Source organism: Pyxicephalus adspersus, chromosome 9 (genome assembly GCF_032062135.1).
Source record: "Pyxicephalus adspersus chromosome 9, UCB_Pads_2.0, whole genome shotgun sequence".
NCBI classification, from domain to species: Eukaryota; Metazoa; Chordata; class Amphibia; order Anura; family Pyxicephalidae; genus Pyxicephalus; species Pyxicephalus adspersus.
This window is the reverse complement of record NC_092866.1, coordinates 2,137,347-2,158,103: the sequence shown is the minus strand read 5'-3', so window position 1 is coordinate 2,158,103 and position 20,757 is coordinate 2,137,347. Positions and strand designations below refer to the sequence as shown.

At 48.3% G+C, this 20,757-nt stretch overlaps 1 protein-coding gene across 3 annotated transcripts in view; it reads right to left on the bottom strand.

Annotated features, from left to right (window-relative positions):
• Nucleotides 1-20,757, bottom strand: part of GSE1 (Gse1 coiled-coil protein) — a 184,019-nt gene that overhangs the window by 115,810 nt on the left and 47,452 nt on the right. For all 3 annotated transcript variants that reach the window (XM_072421462.1, XM_072421461.1, XM_072421463.1), the window contains exon 2: nucleotides 20,205-20,337. In XM_072421462.1, coding sequence (XP_072277563.1) covers nucleotides 20,205-20,337 — 133 coding nt within the window. The remainder of the gene's footprint in view (nucleotides 1-20,204; nucleotides 20,338-20,757) is intronic.

The following is a 20,757-nucleotide window of genomic DNA, read 5'->3' as shown; positions in this document are numbered from 1 at the left end:
GACCAATAAAACCCCTCACATCAACAGCATTGATTGGACAAAGATGGCTTAATTGTCTCAGCTTTCAGGTAGGGGCATTATAACACAATTAGAGACAGCAGTGATTCCCCACGAGGCCGCAAATTACAGCTTCTAACCTCGCAGCGCGGTCAATATCCACAGCCCAATAATGATAAATCTCTGGCGTGCAGGAAAAGATGGAGGAGTCCAGGAGGGCTAATGGGAAGGGTTTACGATAAGAAGTAATGGCCAAAAATGAGAAAGCTCTCTGATCAGACATGCTGGTCATCTATATACAACGGGGCTGATACCTGTACCCTGGTTAGAAAGTCTCCAGATTCAGCTTGCAGGTGGCATGACATACGAAGCTCCTTCTCATATCTGATGAAAAATATATTAATTGATCCTACCAAAAATCTGAGCTGATAACTTCCTGTACTCTCTGTCATCAGTTCCCAAGTTTATCTGTAAACTATAGAATACCCCCTCATGTTAAAGTGAAGAAGAGAGAAGACGATGTTCTGTAGGCCCCACAGCCTTCCAGTCCTAGGGTGACAACAATGTTTCTCTAGGGATTCATCAAGTGTTGCCCTGCAGTAAAACGAATGCAACCTCAAACATCTGAAGCCGAATCTTGCTTGGACTGCTCTCTTACGTCCATCGGCGGCTCCTCAGAAGACTTAAATTTGTATAAAACAATTGGCTTCCCTTCCATTACTTATTTGATCAGATTTGGTTCTTTCTGTCTGGTAAATCTCTGATCTTGTTTTTTTTTATCTTTTTGGGGAGGGGGGTTCACAAATTGCCCGCTGAACCCTTTAATGGGACAGCAGCATCCTCAGAATTACCCATAATAGCTGTAATGGAGCCTTATTGGCCACCTGATTTCTGATCTAAACAAGTAATTATGAGCAGCGGAAGTTAATAAATCCGGTGCGATTTACACGCTGACCCCTGAGAAATTAGGACGGAGCATTTCCTCCCTCCCTCCTCGCCCCGATTATCATCTCCTCTCTCTGAACCGACAAGCGCGGCTTCCCCTCTCGGAGTGCTCCATATTTAATAATGCAATTTATATTCCGCTCTCTCGGCATAAACTATTGTAAAGGCGCGGTAATGTAAAAATACATCTGGCCTGTCAATAGTTTATCTTCTGGATCCGCGTCTAAATCCCCGGCCGGGCCGTGACATATCGCAGCGCCGCAGTCTAATGAATATAAAGGTGCAAATTAGACGGCCGGCGTTAATGCTCTTCATAAAACCCAATGATGGAGGCGCGCTCTGCCTTCCCGTTTGCGGGCGGTTTGATGCAGCCGCACAGTAAATAAGATTTACTTAATGGGATGTGGCTGCCAGGATGGCGAGTGCCTGAGCGCACATCTGACTGCATCCGCCACAGGTTGAAGAGGCAGCTGCCCGATGCGATGGCGGATTTATGTTAATGGTCTCCTTGCAAAGTCATGGCCTCGGCGGTGTAAATGGCGTCCTATCTCTCCGGCGCGCCTCGCCTGCCAATAAAACTGTCAGGAGAAGATGGGAATCAAGAGAGGCCGGGCGGGGGAAGAAAAGAGGGGGGGGGGCGCTTGGGGACTGTGGGGGTTTAAAAGGACACGGTGTACGTCTGGCTGTGCATCACAGCGGACATTTCCTGCGCTATCTGAAAGGTTAAGAGCGCCAATCTTTTACTCCGCCACTTTTCCTGGAGACGTCATTGCAGTTAATACACTGCTGATCCGCTGCCCGGAGTTTCGGTTGTGCCTATTGCAATTCTGGGTGCACCAAGTCGCAATAAACTATAGCATTCCTCAGAGAGACGGGCACTCTTATCTTTTCCCCGAATGGAAGAGGCGGAATGCGGCAAAAATCTATAGGTTGGAACAAGCGCGACCTTGCTGCGAACTGATAAACTGGCAGTTAGCTAGCAGGTCCTGAGCACATTGCAAGGTACTGGCTCTTTAAAGTGGACCTGTCGGTGTATTTACCGGTAAACACATTGCTGACATGAAACCAGATTAAGCAACAGATTCACAAACTTTTAGTCATCCTTGAGATCCGCTCAGTGACTTTGCCTAGGCTGAGATTCATGAAACTGGGCTGCTGCAGGCAGGAGAAACTCAGTTGCCCTTTCTCCGGTGATCAGACTGCAAAATTGTAACTTTTAGTCACATGACACCAATCCTTGTAATAAGAGGTTATGAATGGAGCTTCATTGCTGTAAAGATCTCTTTCAATATATTTGACAGATTCATTTCCCACATGCGCCTGATGGGATGCAACTCTGTGCTATGACCCCCACACTGGACTCTGCTGTTTGCAGAATGCCGATCTGCATCTTATTGTAAAAAGTCAGAAATCACTCAAAACCAAATAAACTATTTATGGGCCATGAGTAATCTGCAACAGTTGAGAATCCTTTCCAAATTGTATGTAACACAAAGTTTTTTTTTAGTTTTGGATAAAACAGGGAGGGGTTATGCAGCTCTGACGTCATCCTGTACATTGCAGGACCAGCAATCCTGCACTATATGGAAGGATGGGGTGGTCATATAACAAAGTAGAGGGCAAGCTGGGGGAGCAAGAAATTAAGTGGGAATATTTCCTACACTAATCGGGGGGGAAGGATTTTTTATCCTGTACTATACTACCCCACCGTCATAATTGAATATTTAATGACAACTGATGGAATATCTGCACTTGAATCCCCTCCCCCCTTTCCCCTCCGGTTTTAGGTAAAACTTCCATATCACCATATAATGGGGAAATAGTTGTGCCATTCAATGGGTCGCCATGTTCCACCAGCAGCTGGCATGGCAGGGGGACCTACCTATGACTTTTATTATTCATCACCACGCGAATGGTGAAATGCGAATGGTGCTCAGCCATTCCACAAAAGTGTTTCCTGCACTTGTTTTGGCAATTCTGAGTTTTTTTCTTTTAACAAAATTTTAATTACCTCTTTTGTTTTATTTGCCCGTTTAGAAGCTTTACATTCATTTTTAATTCAGCGCGAATGAAGATTTTAATTAAGAGCATTACCGCTAGGAACATAAAACACGTTAATATGGTAATAATGGCGGAAGAATGAGCGGGCGAAGGGGGGGGGCGTCCATTTTACATGTAACCCAAATGGTGTCACTCGGAGAAATGCAGCTCATCGTTCATCGCACGGGTTGTCTGCCAATGGGTGAATGAGTGAAGCAAAGCGACAAACCTTCAGCTTTCTTAAAGGGCCACAAAACAAAAAACTCTTTTTTTGCAGCCGATTCATGAAAAAAACAAAAACATAAAAAATAAAACGTAGACCATGGAACGGGAAGCTGCATTTCTCAACACTGATCTCACTTCCTGCCACTGGCCATCTGGTATCCCCTACTGCTGTGTAAATTTTCTATGGCATTCTTGTGATCCTTCCATGAATCTGTAAATGCTGCAAAGTCTAAAAATTTTCTTTTTTCCACACCAAAACCAAAAGGTGCAACACAAGAGGGGACTATTGATCAGTCATCCATACGTTGGCTTGCCATGAATGAGGAAATTTGTTTTCTAATTATAACACAAAATATTTAATGTACAGCGCTGCGTAATATGTTGGCGCTATATAAATCCTGTTTAATAATAATAATAATAATAGGAAGCAAGAATATTAAATGTATCCATGTCACTAGAGACGTGACTCCCTCTAGTGGTTGGGCAAGCAGTAATGACATGGAATCTGCAGAATGTCAGGATTTTGTTACGGTCAATATGCACAGGGATCTGACGAGCACTGGCCTTACTATACAGATTTTGTGAGCGGTGTATTTAGCCATCTGGCTGGAGTGGCCCTTTAACTCACAGCTCTTACTTCAGAGCCAGATCAGCCTGGAGAGAGGTGAGAGAGGTTTTGGCCCCAGATTGTGGTGCCGCTCCATCTCTCTGCCCTGCGCACTTATCCGTCCTGTCTATTTTTACCGCCAAAGCCTCTCTGCCTCCCCAATAATAGCAGAAGTGCTTGTTCTCCCGGCTCGCGGCTGTGTTTTATAAATAATGCAGAGGCCTTATTTACTGACAGGTTGTAGCGGCAGCGAGAAGAAATGATGTGAAATCAGGACTCATGAATAATGGATGGCGGCGGATTGACTCCAGCTTTCCTCCCTGGCGCTCTGTCCTTTTCTCACCATCACCCCCCCACCAACAACCCATCCGCCACCTCCCAACAGGGTAACACCTCATGATAGGGGGCAGTAACCCTGCCAATAATGCTGGGACCATCACACATGGCAATATAATAAGAGTGACAGCAGAAACCTGGGGGAAATTACTGTAAGGATAACTGGTAATACGATATGGAAAAAAGATGGCCGATATTGTTACATCATGCAAAGTGATTCATGTAGAATTTACTGTAAAATACTCAGGAGAGTGATGATGTCATTCCTAGGGAGCTGTGATGTCATCACTTCTACTCATGAGGATGATTTTTTTTAACAAACTTTATTTCATGAACTGTAGATGGCACTGCAGGAAGCACTGCACTGCTAAGGGTACAAATGCCCCCTAAATCAACATCTTAGATGGCATTATGCTTTCTCACACCCTAATGCCCATGATAGGTATTTCAGGACTACAAACACTATTACAATATTTACAGTCTCCTCCCTAGAGGAGGCCATCACTCCTAGAGAGCCGTGATGTCATCACTTCTACTACCTGAACTGTAGGTGGCACTACAAGTACTATAGCACTGCTAAGGGTACAAATGGCCCCAGAGTCAACATCCTAAATGACACTATGCTATATCCCCACCCTCCTTGTGTCCATGATAGGTATTGCAGGCCTCAATACTCTTCTATATTCACTGCCTCTGCCTTAGCCTGAGGAAGCCACCTGGGGCTGCGGTCAGCGGTGTCTGTGGAATGCTACAACCACATGGCAAGATTGCATTCCATAGACCCAGCTATAGCTAAAGAACCCCAGTTCTCTATCTCAGAGCCTCACAAACCGATCAGTGACCTAAACAATCACATAATCTTCAAAAAGCGCCAACACAACCAATGCGGCAGATTTGGTTTTGAGGCTTAGCAGGAGTAAACAAAAGATTGCAAGCAGATGGATAATTAGATATTAATCTCATCCATCTACGTTCAGGTGTGTTATGCGCACATCACCCGACCGCCATGCCGGGGGCCGCCATCCCCTCGCTCAGCAATCCAGCTGACTGCACAGGCCGGCTTTATATCCTCATGTTGTTTGACCTATTTCTAATAGCACATAAATCACTGGGAAAAGCAGCCAAGTCCAGGAGGTCATTATATTCCCGGCTCTGACCCTCCACTCGATTAGTCAAATTCCGACACCTACAGCCGCGGCTCTGCAGACGGCTGCGAAGCGTTTACCGCCGCTGCATTTGGGGATCAGCGCTCTCCTCTGAGGAATTAAGTTAATTGAGGCTTTCAGCTCGGTATTGTGCTGCTATCTCTCCACCCCCCTCCTCCCCGCAAGCTGCTCCCGGGCGCCGGGGCTGCATTAATTTTGCAAAGAACAGGTGTGGGATAAAGAAGGAGAGCGCAGCCAGAGAGAGACCGGGGAAAAGAGACCGCGCAAGGAGGATGCTCGGAAAAGAGACAGCTGCATAGGAGGCCAGGAAACGACTGGAAAAAAAACGATTAAACGCAATGATTAGCGTGGAGCAAAGTATAAAATGTCATCTGATAAAAGGCCATAAATGCTAAGTAATGTGTCAGTGTAACCCTGCTAGGTATTTATTACCAAGATCACTTCCCCTGACAAGAGATGGCGCCATTAGAATTCAGTCATCGCCCAGGATCACCGTTTACGACCTGGGATGCAGTATCAAAAATGACACATTTATGTCAATCTAAATATCTGACACAGATCAGCTCCTGCTGCAACCTCTCACCTTGTGATTGGATACAAAAATGCAATCTGATCACTAAGGGAGGGGAAGACTTAGGAAATACTTCCTCCTGTCTGCAGCAGAGTGATGACATCAACTCTAGGCAATCTCACCAAAGCCTAAAAATTTATTCAACTTGCCCCCACTTTTTTTATGGTCATAAAAAAAAAACATTCACCAATTGTTCATCTTTCCCCTTCTATCAGCCAGTGACCGGCATAACAGGGAATGTCTGAGGATCAGCGGAGGATCCCAGTGGTGCAGGAAATGCACTCATAATGGAAGGTCAGGTGATGAAGGAAGGATTAAACTATAAATTTTTGGAGGGGGCAACCCTCAGACAGAAGTCAGGGATTTTATTTGCACACAAGGTCAGGTTTGCTGAGATAAAATAGCTCCAGCTCTGCCATCCCTGGGGAAGACTGCCGGGAAAGTGCAGAATAATGAGCACTAAGCCCCATCTCAGAACGCAGCTCATGCAAGTTACCCATGGAGCTGGCTGCATCTCTGTGGACCAGAACCTGAGCCGGATCCCAGCCTAGCCCACTTAAGGGGACATTACACAGCACTGAAACATGTGACAGGAGGTTGAAGTGCACCTTGCAATTCATTAATAATCGGGTCAATATCCCTGCAGCCTGGTTTCTCCTTATTGCAATACTACAAGCTGTTGTCCCAGTCTTCCCATTCTGACAATAGGGGGCTATATGTGGCGGACGGATGGGAGCGTTGTGGCGCTGTCACGCGTCTGCAGCTTCTGAGCAATGCACAATCCGGGGCAGCCACTGAGGGATAAAAGCAGCAGCTCAGCCATGGCAATTAATAACTAATTCTCCCTTAACACCCATCAAATTAAAGCCGAGTCCGGGGCCTGGCGGAGTTGGCACTGGGAAGCGTTGAAGCTTAATGAGGTTTAATGGATCTGGACTGCATTTAATGGCACCTCGGTGTTAGTTTATGGAGATTTAATTTTCCTGGGGGGGGGAGATGGGTGTACGTTTTTTTTTTTTTTTGATCGATCACTGGCTGAGTAATGCCAGAGTCACATTCAGTTGTAGATTCACCGTGTAGTTACTGCGTATACACATCCATTATATGAGCAGATATGTAGACCCCACCCTCACCCAATGATGGAGTTTAGGGGTCCCCAGTGAAAGGTCCTGGTAATACCCCACAATACAATGACATTGTAATCTTCCAGCCTTGTGGTCACAGCTTGGTGAGGGCTCTTTACTTTTGCCCACGGGGTACAAATCCGGCTCCATATACAGTATATACCAATCATTTGCATGGCTCCGCCCACTATCTCAGGTTGAGGCATAGACCCCTTATTTGTTTTTCTGCGCCTCTGCTCCTGGTCAGTAGAGGGTTTTGTTGTTCGTTGCCTTGAATATTCTCCGACTCGGATATCTGCGAGTTATAAAAATAAATTTTGGATTTCTGGCCTGAAGAGCCATTAGGAAATGGAAGTGCAGCCCTGCGCTCCAGGGTCACCAACAATGGCAACAGATCTTATCTTCTGAGTTGTTTCCACTTTGCATTGTTCGTTCTCCACACAAATATTTCTTCGGAGGTCGCAACAAAACAAGCGGAGCGGCTCAGCACTCCATAAGTCGCCGGGTTCATATGACGCCACCCTGGGCCCAGGATAAAGGTGTACAGGACAGATCCAGTGAGACCAGAATTGTATCTGTTCACCATTGAGGGGATTGTGCCAAGTGGAGGATTCCAGGGGTCTGGAGATCTTCCCTCATGGGTGTGACTGGTGTCTTTCGCCAAAGCATCTGATTGGCTGGTTGTGGCTCTTTGGTTTATACTGCCACAGTTTTGGGTGGTGGGGGTGGGAATCTGCAGATTCTTACCGGCTAGTATTGTACAGGTAATTTAGGGTATGTATTGGCTTGAGATTGGGCAATAAAGAGGCCCTGTCAATCTTCTCATCCAAAAACTAATAAAATTGCCCCTGGTGTAGACATCCAGCAACCCCGAGGACTCCTGCTGGGTGCCAATATCTTGGATGATATGTCAGCAGCCCCGGCAGACTTAGAGCTGTCAGATTGTATTGGATTCCTCTTCACTCCTCCCACAGGGAAATAAGGGGAGGGGCTAAGCTTCTGGACCCGCACAGCCAGTAATTTACGGAAAATACAGAATTGATTTTGCACGACAATAAAAAGCATTTCTAATCTTCGCTTTTTCAGTTCGATTTGTAAAGTTAGTGAGCAGTTCTCTGAGGTGTACAGACACAGAATGAGGGGTGAAGCCAAACCTATGCTGGGGTAAAAGAGCCCCACCGGTGATTGGGCAGTGAGGGATTTAGGGATACAATCCCCCCCCCGCCGTGTCACACTGTATTCACCAGAGTCTCTGCCATCACCTGCCCCCCATCAGAGCAGGACGTGCGCTCAGCTCATCTGTCTCACATTAGGTTGTCAGTAAGAGGCGAAGACCAAAGCCTGCCAGATCTTGTTGGGGTGACATTGTCCAGACGCAAGAACTTCTGCACTTACCCGCCCAGCGCAGATACTATCAGAGCGACGCACCAATTCAATGACAGCAAACAGGACGCATTTATGTGATAATTCCATTCATTGACATCAGAGAAAATTGCATTAAAGCTTTGGGTCGCATTACGATCATTTCCCAAAAGATGGGAGAGGGGGACATGATATCACATGATATCATCAGCTGCAGATAAAAACAATGTACAGAAAATGCTGGGGACTGACAGGTCCTCTTCAAGTCAACTATATCAATGCAAAAAAATGTTATACCCCTTTGCAGCCAGAAATTTACCAGGGCTTTCACAGTGCACCTCTGTGGGTTTCTAACCTCCATGATAACTACAGAGAAGAGAATCAGCCTTTAGATGAGGGGTGTCTGCATATTATTTGTTTTTTAACTGTTTTATTAGCTTCCTGTAAACCCTCAGCAAGGAAGAAGGAGGAACAAAACCCCTGTATAAGTAAAGCCTGGGAGCAGAATGATGACCTCACCAGGGTGCTGCTGCTCCTTCACTAGACAATCACGGGCTGTGGGTGTGCACTGTACAGGAGGAGGGCCCAGCTGTTCTGTCCGGTATGTTTATTGGATCATAAGATGACCACATATCTTTTGGAAGGTAAAAAGGTTCACTTGTGTGTCTCATCCGTGTGTTTATCTGAACCCAATGAAATCTTTGAATTTTATAAATGCTCTGCCACAGATATTGGGTACTGAATAATGGGGTTCAAGAGGCATGTGCAGAGACCCACAGCAACCCAGAGCCAATCATAATTCAGGAGTGCGTAGTAGGAGGAGCAACAGACTGAGATCTGGTTGGCTGATGGCGTTAGGTGGGATGTGAGTGCAGCAATGCTACTGCCCTCTAGTGTTTGGTGCCGACACTGACAGCTTATACAAGAATAGCTGAATATTATATTCATGAATCAGTTTTATTAAAACAATTTTCAAATCAAGAACAAAAATCTCATGGATTACAGCCCACCGCTCCTTAGATTGTGGAGACTGCACTAGGAAGAGAGGAAGGTATAAGTTCACAAGCTTTCTGGCAGGATCAGCAAAAATATTTTCAGACAGAATACTATCCCAGGTTTGGTTATCAGACCAAAAGGGAACATTGATCTGATCAATAGGCGTTTAGTGAAATGGGGGGGGGGGGTTGTCAGGTTTACAAGACTGGCTGAATAACATTTTTAATGCATGCTGAGCAATGAATTGCGGTTTATATCTACACTGCAATATTTCCATGGCTGTGTGACTACAGGTCCCAGCATGCCTTTGTCTGCCGGGCAGTGTCAGGCTGAGTATCCAGGAGGTGATCTCAGGCCGCAGCCGGTCTCCCGAGTCCCCCGTACCCTCTAATTGATGTCAGCAGTGATTCATGGTCACAGCGCCTCCTTGGGGCACCTTTATCCGGTAATAATATCTCTCCGAGTTATGTGACCAGCCAAGCGCAGAGACTTCACTCACCTCGCCCTGTGTGAAAATGTCACTCTGCACTGGGCGAGACTTAAGGGAGGCTTCTAGGCAGATTGCAGTGACAAATCAAAGGGAGCGCTCGTCTGTAAGGTGGCACCAACACATCTCCACGGATTCAGCTGCCATCATAAAATCAAACTCTTCTTAAGATGGGGAAGGGAGTCCAGATAGAAATATGGGGATGGGGGCTGCTGAGGACCCCGAGATTGGGAATTCAGAACAGTGGGGTGACTACGGGCGGGCGTATTTCCCAGCAAGAGTTGGGGAATAGTGGGAGATATGCCCATTGTCTCTTGATTTGCCCCGCCGTGGGGATCTGCCACTATTTTCTCCCCATCCGACAGATGCGCCCTCATGCTGTGAGGTTCTTTCTGTTGAAAATGGAAGAATCGGTGTTTGGTCACGCAGATATTTTCCAGCACGTCAGGAAATTGCTGAGCGCTGTAATGAGCTCTTCTGAAGCTCAGCGGTGCTTGTTACTGCGACACGGTTAACCCCAACATTGCCGGATCGCAGCGCCAGGGTAACGGAGAGATTGGCATCATCTGCTTCAAATATTGCGGTCATTACGGACGCGTCCCCAGAGAGGGCGATACAAATTGTGGTAGATTGGTCTTTGCATGGACTGAACAGAGATGGTAATAAAAACCTGGCAGAGATTCTGCCCCTTTCCATTCAGAACTGCAGGTCATTGGGCAAAAAGCTGCAGAATGGCGCCAAAGTTGTGTGCGGTCTGTTAAGCGGCAGGTGATGAACGTGTGCGGCATTGCTGTGCCAATGAATGAGGCCGGCACTGGGGGGTGGGGGGAGGTCAGCGGGTAATAAATGGCAGCTTGGCAGTGATTTGCTATGGCTGTACGGCAGGCCGGGCTCCTGATAGATGTGCGGAGCAGTTTCTAATGTTCTGCAGGCCTGCGTCCTATGATTTACAGGCTGATATAAAATCCGGACACCTCCAGAGGCCTCTGCCAGGAATTATGTCTGAGCGGGGTCACCCCGGCCCTGCAATAACCAACGCAGCCTCTTATAGCCCAGGATTCAGCCTTCCAGCTCAGAGATTCAACCAAACATAAATAAGAGGCCGGGGTCACACATCATAGATCAGGGACACCCATCAAAGGCCAGGGACATACATCATAGACCAGGGTCACCCATCAGAGGCCTTCCTATGGTTCCCGACACTCATAAATACACCACAGCCTCCCTGACAATCCCCACCACAGGAGGGCGCCACTACTCCCCCTCTCAGCGTTGTTTTCATGTTTTTGTTAAGGTTACATTTGACACTGACAGGTCCTCTTTATAACCACGTGGTGGCATTACAAGATGGAGTCCAGAGGCTCTGACAGTATAAAGCTGACCTGTCATAAATTAGCGGTGCTGCACATTCCAATTTACAGAGCTATCTTTGTTCAGTCATCATCCTGGGTCACCATCTACTTCCTGGATTGAGATGGTGCTAAGGGGGGCAGAAATTTGCCGTCTAGAACAGACCAGATTTTGATGCCATTGCTGCGCTCTGTTCGGGAGATTCCTTTCACTTCCTGTCCCGCTGACAAGGTGTGGGGCATTCACAGAGTTCAAGCGCAGGTCAGGCTGTGGATAATTAGTCACAGAAGAGATTTTTATTCGCTGTTGGCGCCTCAAACTATTTAAAGCCAAAACGCCTAGAGACAGAGGAGCCGAAGAGGCCGTTTCTGCATCGCACGCAGCAATTATGGAATCAGCAGAAAAGGGAAGTGATGGTGGGGCTGCGGTGACACGCAGTGTGGGAGATGCCAGGGAGCTGGCACTTCATCCGCACAATCCGGATCCAAATCCCATCCACTGCTGGGCCTGAAGGATCTCTCTTGGTGAGATGGATAAGCGCCCTCCCCCTTCGTAGATTTGGCAGGCGGATGCAGGTTCCCCAGAACACCTGCTAGGGTCACCGTGCCAAAGGCCGGCTGTTTAAGCACCACTGGAGGAGCAAACAAAGCTTCTGGCAGAAAGAACGCTGAGCGCTAGACGGGAGCAGGTGACACACAGCCGCTGCTCATTAAGGTGGATTAACCCCTTCAGGTCTGTGGGGCCACACAGACAGGTAAAGTCCCAGCCATTGGCCAGCACCAAGAGAACACATTTAAACAGATTCAGTCTGCTGAAAAATTTGATATTTATCCATTTTTTCCCCTTTTTTTATCTGTTGTAACTTTGTAGGCAGTCACACACTTCCTGTCCCAGGGTGACAACACTCACTGTACTGTATAGAGAAGCAGCATTGTCACCCCCAGAGCAGCTAATGTTTTAGGGCTCCAGAGCCTTTTTTACCCAACAAAAATTCAGAATAACAAAACTGGATCAGTACCGATCTACAAACTAGAAATGATGTGAATGGACACTTATCAGAACGCCAGGGAACCAACCACACCAATGCAATTACAATTGTGCAATTACCACACCAATATTGGCTTTCATTGATCTTGGCAGTTGTTAAGGGTTAACCCTGTAATTAGCCAGGGGGTCAGTTCACATAATCCCCCCCCCTCCCAGGGAGCTGCTGACCTTTGACCTTGTGTCACATAATTATCGCTGATCTGTAAGGTCACCTTCTAACCAGAGGTTACACCAGATTGATGATCTGCCATCGGACTCGCCTTCCACATGACCAAATCTGGACCTGCAGAACCTTCTGACCCATTCCATAAAATTCTACTCATCAATTAGAATTCTAAAAGTTTCCTTTTATCACTGAAATATTCCCTGTCAGGTAATTAAATATAGGCCTCTCTGTGAAGCCCCCCCCCCCCCCCCCGATCTTGATGAGAAGGAATAAATTGCGTGAAAAAACCTTTTCTGCCATTTATTATGCTCTGCCTGTGAAAGGGGGAACCCTCAAAATATTACCCAGCATGCCCTGGGTGTCACAATAGGGCCCCTCCGTCATTGGCCATTAATCCTCATCAATCTGCCAGAGAAATCTCTGCGGTGGGGCGTTTAACCCTTGGTGCTGACACAGAGTCTCTGGTGATATGGGCAGGACCGCCGCGGGAGATCCATCATCTTAGAAACTTTCCCCATCCATAATCCTGCTGGAGTGCCGGGGAGACATTAATCAGCAGTGACAGAGGGGGAGCAAAGGATGGAGCCGCTGACACTCCAAGCCGTATTCCGCCATAAAGGGGAACTCCACCGCTCTCCACCAGACAACCAGCACAACCGATTGAGACACCCACGTTGTGCGTTATACCTGTTGCCATTTTTATATTAATCCCTTATAAGGCTGCAAAATATTAGTTGGTGCAACCTCACCGGAGTCTACCTCGAGCTGCAATGTGCAGGTGCGGTAACATTGAGCCGAGTGCCTATATGGAGACATCGACTTGCCATAAATTCTAGGCGGGTGCAGAGGCGCGCATATAGACTCCTGCGGGGGAAAAGTCTGTGGCGTGCCTTCTGCTCGCATGTGTTGGCGCCGGACCAAAATGGCTCGCCCGGGTTTTAAGTGCATTTTTTTTTATGTGTAAAATAAACTTCGGCTTTATTGCGGCAGTAAAACCGATGTCTCCACGGGGCCTTATCTGCCTGATAAGAGGAGAAGGATGCTGCCATATGGAGGAAAGGTGCGGGCCGACGGTGAAATTCCCCTGCAGCGGGGTCATGGCCTTCATTTAGACAGAGCTAAGGGGTGATGGCAGGCCGAAGACATTGATGATGGCCGAGAGGTTCCGGCACTGTGCGGTTGCATGGTTAGCGAGGATGTTGCATGCTGGGAGGTCAACCAATGTAGAAACATAAAACAACGCCCTGAGTTTTATTAGGCGCATTTATAAGGGATGCAGGCGATATTTCTGCAGGCGGCAGGCACATTGCAGTCACTCGGTACGTGCCGGGGCCATGAGAGAATGGTACAGTGTGCCCATTAGCCCCCCCAACCTGCACCCTGCTCCCTGATATGTCGGAAAGCAATAAAGCGCCCGTTAGAGACAGCTATTACATCGTCATCTCTCAACCCCCCACCTTTCTGAGGAAGGCTCAGCGGGAACATGGGCCGGCTGCCAAAGCCACAGTCTCCAGCATAATCCTCTCTGCCCTGCGGCCATCGTTCTGCATCAGGAGGCCGCACACACTGGATGAACCCGCTGCATACATAGAATGGAAGATGGCCAGCACAGGCCATGAGCAACATTTGGTTTTCACTTCCTGTTGTGTCATGGGCACAGAAAACAATGGCAGTTCTCAAATGGGGTCATCATGAAGAGCAAATATTTCTGGAAAATTTTACAATTACTATTAAGATTTTATTGTTGTCATGTCTGACAGGCCTTTTATTGGGCATGCAAAGTGCCAACCTTTTTCTGCCACTCCTGGAGGAGCTGCTTACAGTGAATCATTCTGTCTGCCCTGCCATATTGACTGAGAACATTCACCTAAAGGAATCCAGAATCCCACAAGACTACAAGACCCCCAACATTCTATCACAGGGCCGTGGTCTGACCCCACAGCCCCTGAAAATAATAAGTGATATAAAGCAGGGTGCATTGTGTATAAAATATTCCCCAAGGACAAGATGATTCACCTGACACTACAGGTAGGGGGCTCCACCTCAATCCTGCACACTCACTGATGCCGCTGCACTCGCTGAGTCCATTAAGAGGGTGAGTGCCACCTACAAATGGATGCACCTATTACCCCGCCGCTCACCTGTCTGGCCTCCTCACATTTACTCCTCCATTTCTGAGCCCACATCCTTTACGTGTGATTCCAACCATTTGACAGACACAGAAGCTTCCTCGCAGATGTCAGCCATGTCTGATGGGCACCTCGGGGAGCTCCCACAGAAAGCCTGAATGATTCTTTGTGCTCAGTGTGGTGGTCATAGCATCATAAGGGTAACAATGGGCAATCCCAACCATTGTTTGGTCTGACTGCCAACTCAAAAATTATAGCTGCAGGCAATGATTGGAGCGTAAAGGTGCTTGGTGATAACACACATGAGCAGCACACGTATGACAAATCAAAGCCTGGAGACATACACTGAAATGGCAGCTGACAGGGGATCATAAAGGGCTGACCAGGAGGCCAATGTCTGCCCAAAGTTCATCATTTCACTCCACCAGATACACACTGAATGAATGATTCATGAACGTCCTCCGTGTACAAAGGCCGGAAGTTGTACAATCAGGTTGTAACACGTGGAGGGAGCCCTGAATCTAACACACAGCAACAATGAGGAAACAATGCCTGGCTGCTGCTGGTGGTAGACAGTATGGAGGCTGCAAGGAGGATTCAGGCTAAAATCACGATGAAGGCCAGGAAGAGAGAACATGAAGATTTTAGGGAGACAGAAGCTTGTGGAGGACACAAGTGAAGCTGAAGACAAGATTGAGGATGGAGGGAGAAATGTTGAAAGCCGAATGGGACAAAAAGGAAGGCAGAGGAAGATCACAATGTGTGAGCCGAAGTCACAATGTGTGAGGAATCATGGAAGATGGAGGACACAAGATGGAAGCTTGCAGAAAACTAAACCTACCTCAAGAATAGTTGAAGGGAGACTAAACAGCTGAAGTTGGTGGGTGGACGGGGAGATGTTGAAAGGACAAAAGATGGAAACTTGTGAATAACATGATGGAGGCTGTAGACAAGATGGAGGTTAGAATGAGACAAGACTGAGGCTGAAGGGAGACCAGATAGTTTGTGGAGGATTTATTGGAAGTCCACCCCCCCCCCTCCTCATATTTCCTGAGTGCTCAGTGTGGTCCTAGGGGAGAGTGGGGGGATATAAGATGGAGGCTGAGGAGGAACAAGATGGAAGCCAAGGACAAGGTGGAGGTTGGGGAAAGACAGAATGGACTCCTTACCAATGGCCAAAAGATCGCTGGGGTCAGTGTAATCCAATCTAAGGAGCCCAAAATGCTTGGGGAATCCCCAGTAACCTCAAGTTGAGAAATTCTGATTTGGAGGCTGAATAGAGACAAAATGTAAGCTCAAGACAAGATGGAGGTGGTGGGGGGAAGACTGGTGAGAGATAAAAAAGCATCTGGAGGGAAACAAAATAGAGATTGTAGGAAATAAACATGGACACTGGTGGAAGGGAAGATAAAGGAATAGAAGATGGAAGAGGGGTGACACGGGGGAATTGGAGCGCAGTGATATCAGGAGGGAGATGCAGGGGGCGGCAGAGCGCGGACTCTGATGAATAGGAGAGTTAATGGCGCAGCGAGTAGGATGGAGACATTAAATGGCACATTAATAAGATGGAGAGAGCCGGTGACAGCAGTGTGAGGGAAACCGAGGCTGAGCAGATGTAGAGGTGAAGAGGAGCTAATTATATACAGACAGAGAGATGAAAGAGAGCCGAGAAAACCAGGACCACACCGAGCAACCAGGAGAAAGATCACAGGAGACTGACAGTACAGATCATCAACAGACTGCAGATCACAGGAGAATGACGCAGGAGATAACAGAGGGACACATATTAGGAATCAAAAGGGGCCAACAGTAGTGATCAAACATTGACAGTGGAAATCACTGATAGAATGACAGAGGGACCCAAAAGAGAAGGAGGAGATCACAGAGGGGACCTGATGGGGAGGAGATCACAGAGGGGACCTGATGGGGAGGAGATCACAGAGGGGACCCTACGGGGGAGGATAAGATCACAGAGGGGATCCTACGGGGGAGGATAAGATCACAGAGGGGATCCGACGGGGAAGAGAAGATCACAGAGGGGGCCCGACGGGGTAAAAGAAGATCACAGAGGAGACCGGACAAGAGGGAGATCACAGAGGGGACTGATGAGGGAGGAAAAGATCACAGAGAGGACCGACAAGGGAGAAGATCACATACGGGACCCGACGGGAGGAGATCATAGAGGGGACATGACAGGGAGGAGATCAAAGAGGGGACCTGACGAGGGAGGAGATCATAGAGGGGACCCGACAGTGGAGGAGATCACAGAGGGGACCCGTCAGTGGAGGAGATCACAGAGGGACTCGGCTAGGGAGGAGATCACAGAAGGGAGCGGACTCGGCTAGGGAGGAGATCACAGAAGGGACCGATGGGGAAGGAGATCACAGAGAGGACCCGACAGGGGAGGGGATCACAGAGGGGACCGACGGGGGAGGAGATCACAGAGGTACTTGGCGAGGGCGGGACCGATGAGGTAGGAGAAGATCACAGAGGAGACCCAACGGGGGGAGATCACTGAGAGGACCAAGAAGGGAGGAGATCACAGAGGGGACCCCACAGGGGAGGAGATCACAGAGGGGACACGACGGGGGAGGAGATCACACAGAGGGGACACGCCGGGGGAGGAGATCACAGAGGGGAGCCGACAGGGGAGGAGATCACAGAGGGGAGCCGACAGGGGAGGAGATTACAGAGGGGACACAATAGGGGAGGAGAGATCACAGAGGGGACATGACGGGGGAGGAGATCACAGAGGGGACCCGACAGGGGAGGAGATTACAGAGGGGACACAAAAGGGGAGGAGAGATCACAGGGGAAGAGAGATCACAGAGGAGACCCGACTGGGGAGATCACAGAGGGATTCGGCGAGGGAGGAGATCACAGAGAGGACCCGACAGGGGAGGCGATCACAGAGGGGACTGACAGGGGAGGAGATCACAGAGGGACTCAGCGGGGGAGGAGGTCTCAGAGGGGACCAGCGGGAGAGGAGATCTCAGAGGGGGCCAACGGGGAGGAGATCTCAGAGGGGACCAACGAGGGAGAAGATCACAGAGGGGACCAAAGAGAGAAAAGATTACAGAGGGACTCGGCGGGGGAGATCAGAGGCACTTGGCGGGGAAAGAGATCAGAGGGACCAGACAGGAAGAGATCACTGAAGGACCCGATGGGGGAGGAGATCACAAGAGGGACCAACAGTGGTGACCAAGGGGAGACCAGCAGAGGAGGTAACAGGGGCTTAAGGGGAAGGCATTAGAGAGAAATAGGATTGGAGAAGGGTGGTCAGGTGACGCACAGTATTTGGGGACATGGGGTTAATGATGGCGAGTGTGATGAATGGCCTATGGGACAGTCACTGAACTTAATATCATATCTGCTATCATTGAACACAATTTTACTTCCTGACTCTGAAGGGTTAACAAACGCATTCTATTACATACAGGACTTTCTCCTCTTCCAAGCCCCTCCCCAACGCCATCCCACTGCCCGCCCACCCAGTCCCCTCCTCTTTTCGTCAGACTCACCTAAGCGGTTAGGTGGCCATCCCCTGCCGTATCCCTCCATGGGTGGATGGTGGATTGGGGGAATCAGTTTTCGGGGACAGTGAACTCCGACAGCTCTGTACCTCTGGCTGTGCCCACACAGAGAGTGCACAGCTCCCTCCCCCTCCTCTTCCAGGACCGGATTCCCACTCCGAGCCACTTCCTGACCGCCTGTCTGCCTGGCGCTGCTCCTACGGTTAATTTATTGGCTGCAAACTAGGAGCCTTCTTCTCTGGCTGAGCCAGCGAAGGGAGGGTGGTATGAGGTAGTCAGCCGAGAGGGGACACCGTGCCTGGCATGCCACAAGCCTGACCTGTGCCAGTCTGTGCCACCGATCACCCGACAGCATGCCACCCACATGGAAAACAGCTCTGCTCTTCAACCTCATCAAAAAAACTTTACCCCACAAAACCGCAAAAAGTTTTTGTCCCTGACGCAATCATCTCACAGGCAATCCTCCGCCACCGATCAGAACTACCAGTCCAAGAATGCCATAAAGAAGAACCCCGCAATGGCTTTTTCTATAGTCTCTGCGTAGTCTGGGGTCAAGGCCCCACCAACTAAATGCAAATACCAGCATAGGACTAGACCCTCTGCTGGCCTATTATTTGGCTGCACCAACTGCTTCCCATCACTTTGAGGGTGAAACAAACCGACTGCCAGCATTCATTCTAGCCCCTTGTATCTGGGCGCACCGCCCAGCACTTTTCAGTAACCATTCTGGCTATTTCTGGGTGGGGACTGAAAAGTTGGGTCACAATACCAGGGCTGCCACTCACCTACAGCTTCATCCCACCCAGTTTAAAAAAATCCAGGGAGAATACTGGACTGCCCTTACCCAGCGTATTATCACACCGGAAGGGAAAGGTCAGGGTGGGAATTTCCTTTCTGTATTTTGCTCCTATTTCTTGTCTGGTTGTCACAGGGACAGGAAGTGAAAAGAAATTCATACATGGCAGAGTTGCAGCTGGCAATATAAACGCCCCATGCTGACCAATCAGGGATATTATTTTTCTTTTTTAATGGAAGAATTTAATTGTTCGCTGCTTGGTTTTTGTTCCCCGTCTGTGTTTTATAAAGGTCCATGAAGCAGGACCCCCCCCCCCATTCTAAGCCTAAAATGCCCATTGATACCTATTGCCCTATGTGCACTATGAACACACAGACATTATTCAAACAATAGCACCTTTTATTAACATATGAAGCCATTTGTACATTGGCCTCCTTGGACTGAGTGGGCAGGATGGGGCCCGGGGGGGCCCTCTGTGTCAGGTGTTAATGAGGCAGCTGCAGCCCTGCTGGCCTCCTCCTCTTTCACAGGTAACACAAACACACCTTTATCATCTCCCGGCCTCAAGCTAAGCAACTGCCAAGAATAGGAACGACAGCTGGCTGCCGGCCAGACCCCCCCCCCCAACACAGGAAAACAAGCTCACCTGCCTGGGGAATGTGGGTGGGGGGGGGAAGTCTGAGCACCTGTCTGCCAACATGAAAATTTAGCTACGTTGTCGCCATCTAGTGTCATGTCATGCACATTACACATTGGCCCCACATTCCTGGGGCCTCATTCCACTTCACCAGGGAAGAACTTTCTTGTAGACTGCAATTTACCCCTCCAAGGTGCTTTCAATTCCATCCACCCCCCGGAACAAAACCGGCACCGTATTTGTGGCCATTTAAAGGAAACTTTCAATGGATTTCTTTTGTACTATTTGTAATGTTTATATTATCGCCTCCTCAATCAGAAAACAAAATACGATGGTTGGGCTGCCCACACATGTTACATACTGTCCATCCAATTTGCCGCATTTGCACGACGCAATAAAAGATGACACGAATTGGGCCCAGCAGGGGACAAAAATCTGCAGATATGACTGCACTAAAGAGAATCTAAGAACTCGGAGAGGGTGGAAACGGTTAAGCGGTGTCTGGTGTCTCCCGTGGGTACAGAGATATGATCTAGCGAGCAAAACATAGATACGCAACCAGCACGGCATAAGAGCATCCTACTGCGACACGTCAAAGAAACTCCGGAATCCCCCACAGGGTGCGATGTCTAACATTATATATCACAAGTCAGCTGGATGCATAGATAAAAATCACACAGCACCACCTACCTGCCGCGCTCGGCTCTACACGCTCCACATTGGAGCCACCGTCTGAGCTGGGAGGGGGAAGCTTGACTGGTTTGGATTCGGGCTGCTGAGCTTTGGTTCCGCTGGGTCCGGTGGCACGAGGAGCAGGGCAGGCCTGTAAGACAAAAAACTCGGCATTTATTCATTAACAACAACATAAATCATCGATGTTCCTAAAATAAAAGTGCAGCATACATTCTGGTTCTATAAATTATCACAGTGCCTAACTCAATTCTTCATATAGCGTTACATCATATCACTCATGTATTATAATTGTATTTAGATATCTATCCAATATATATATATATATATATATATATATATATATATATATATATTTGTAAATCTGCCAGTAGAGGGAGCTCTCAGTGGATCAGTGCAATTACTCACAGACTTGCATTGTGTTGTGTTGCAAAGCAGGAAGTGAGAAGTCAGTAATAAGTAACTATGGCTGCCCCCACGTACATGTTTGATGGAAGCCAGGGGTCTGCCATGAGCCAGAAGGGTGATCATCCCCTTCTAATACAAATCATGC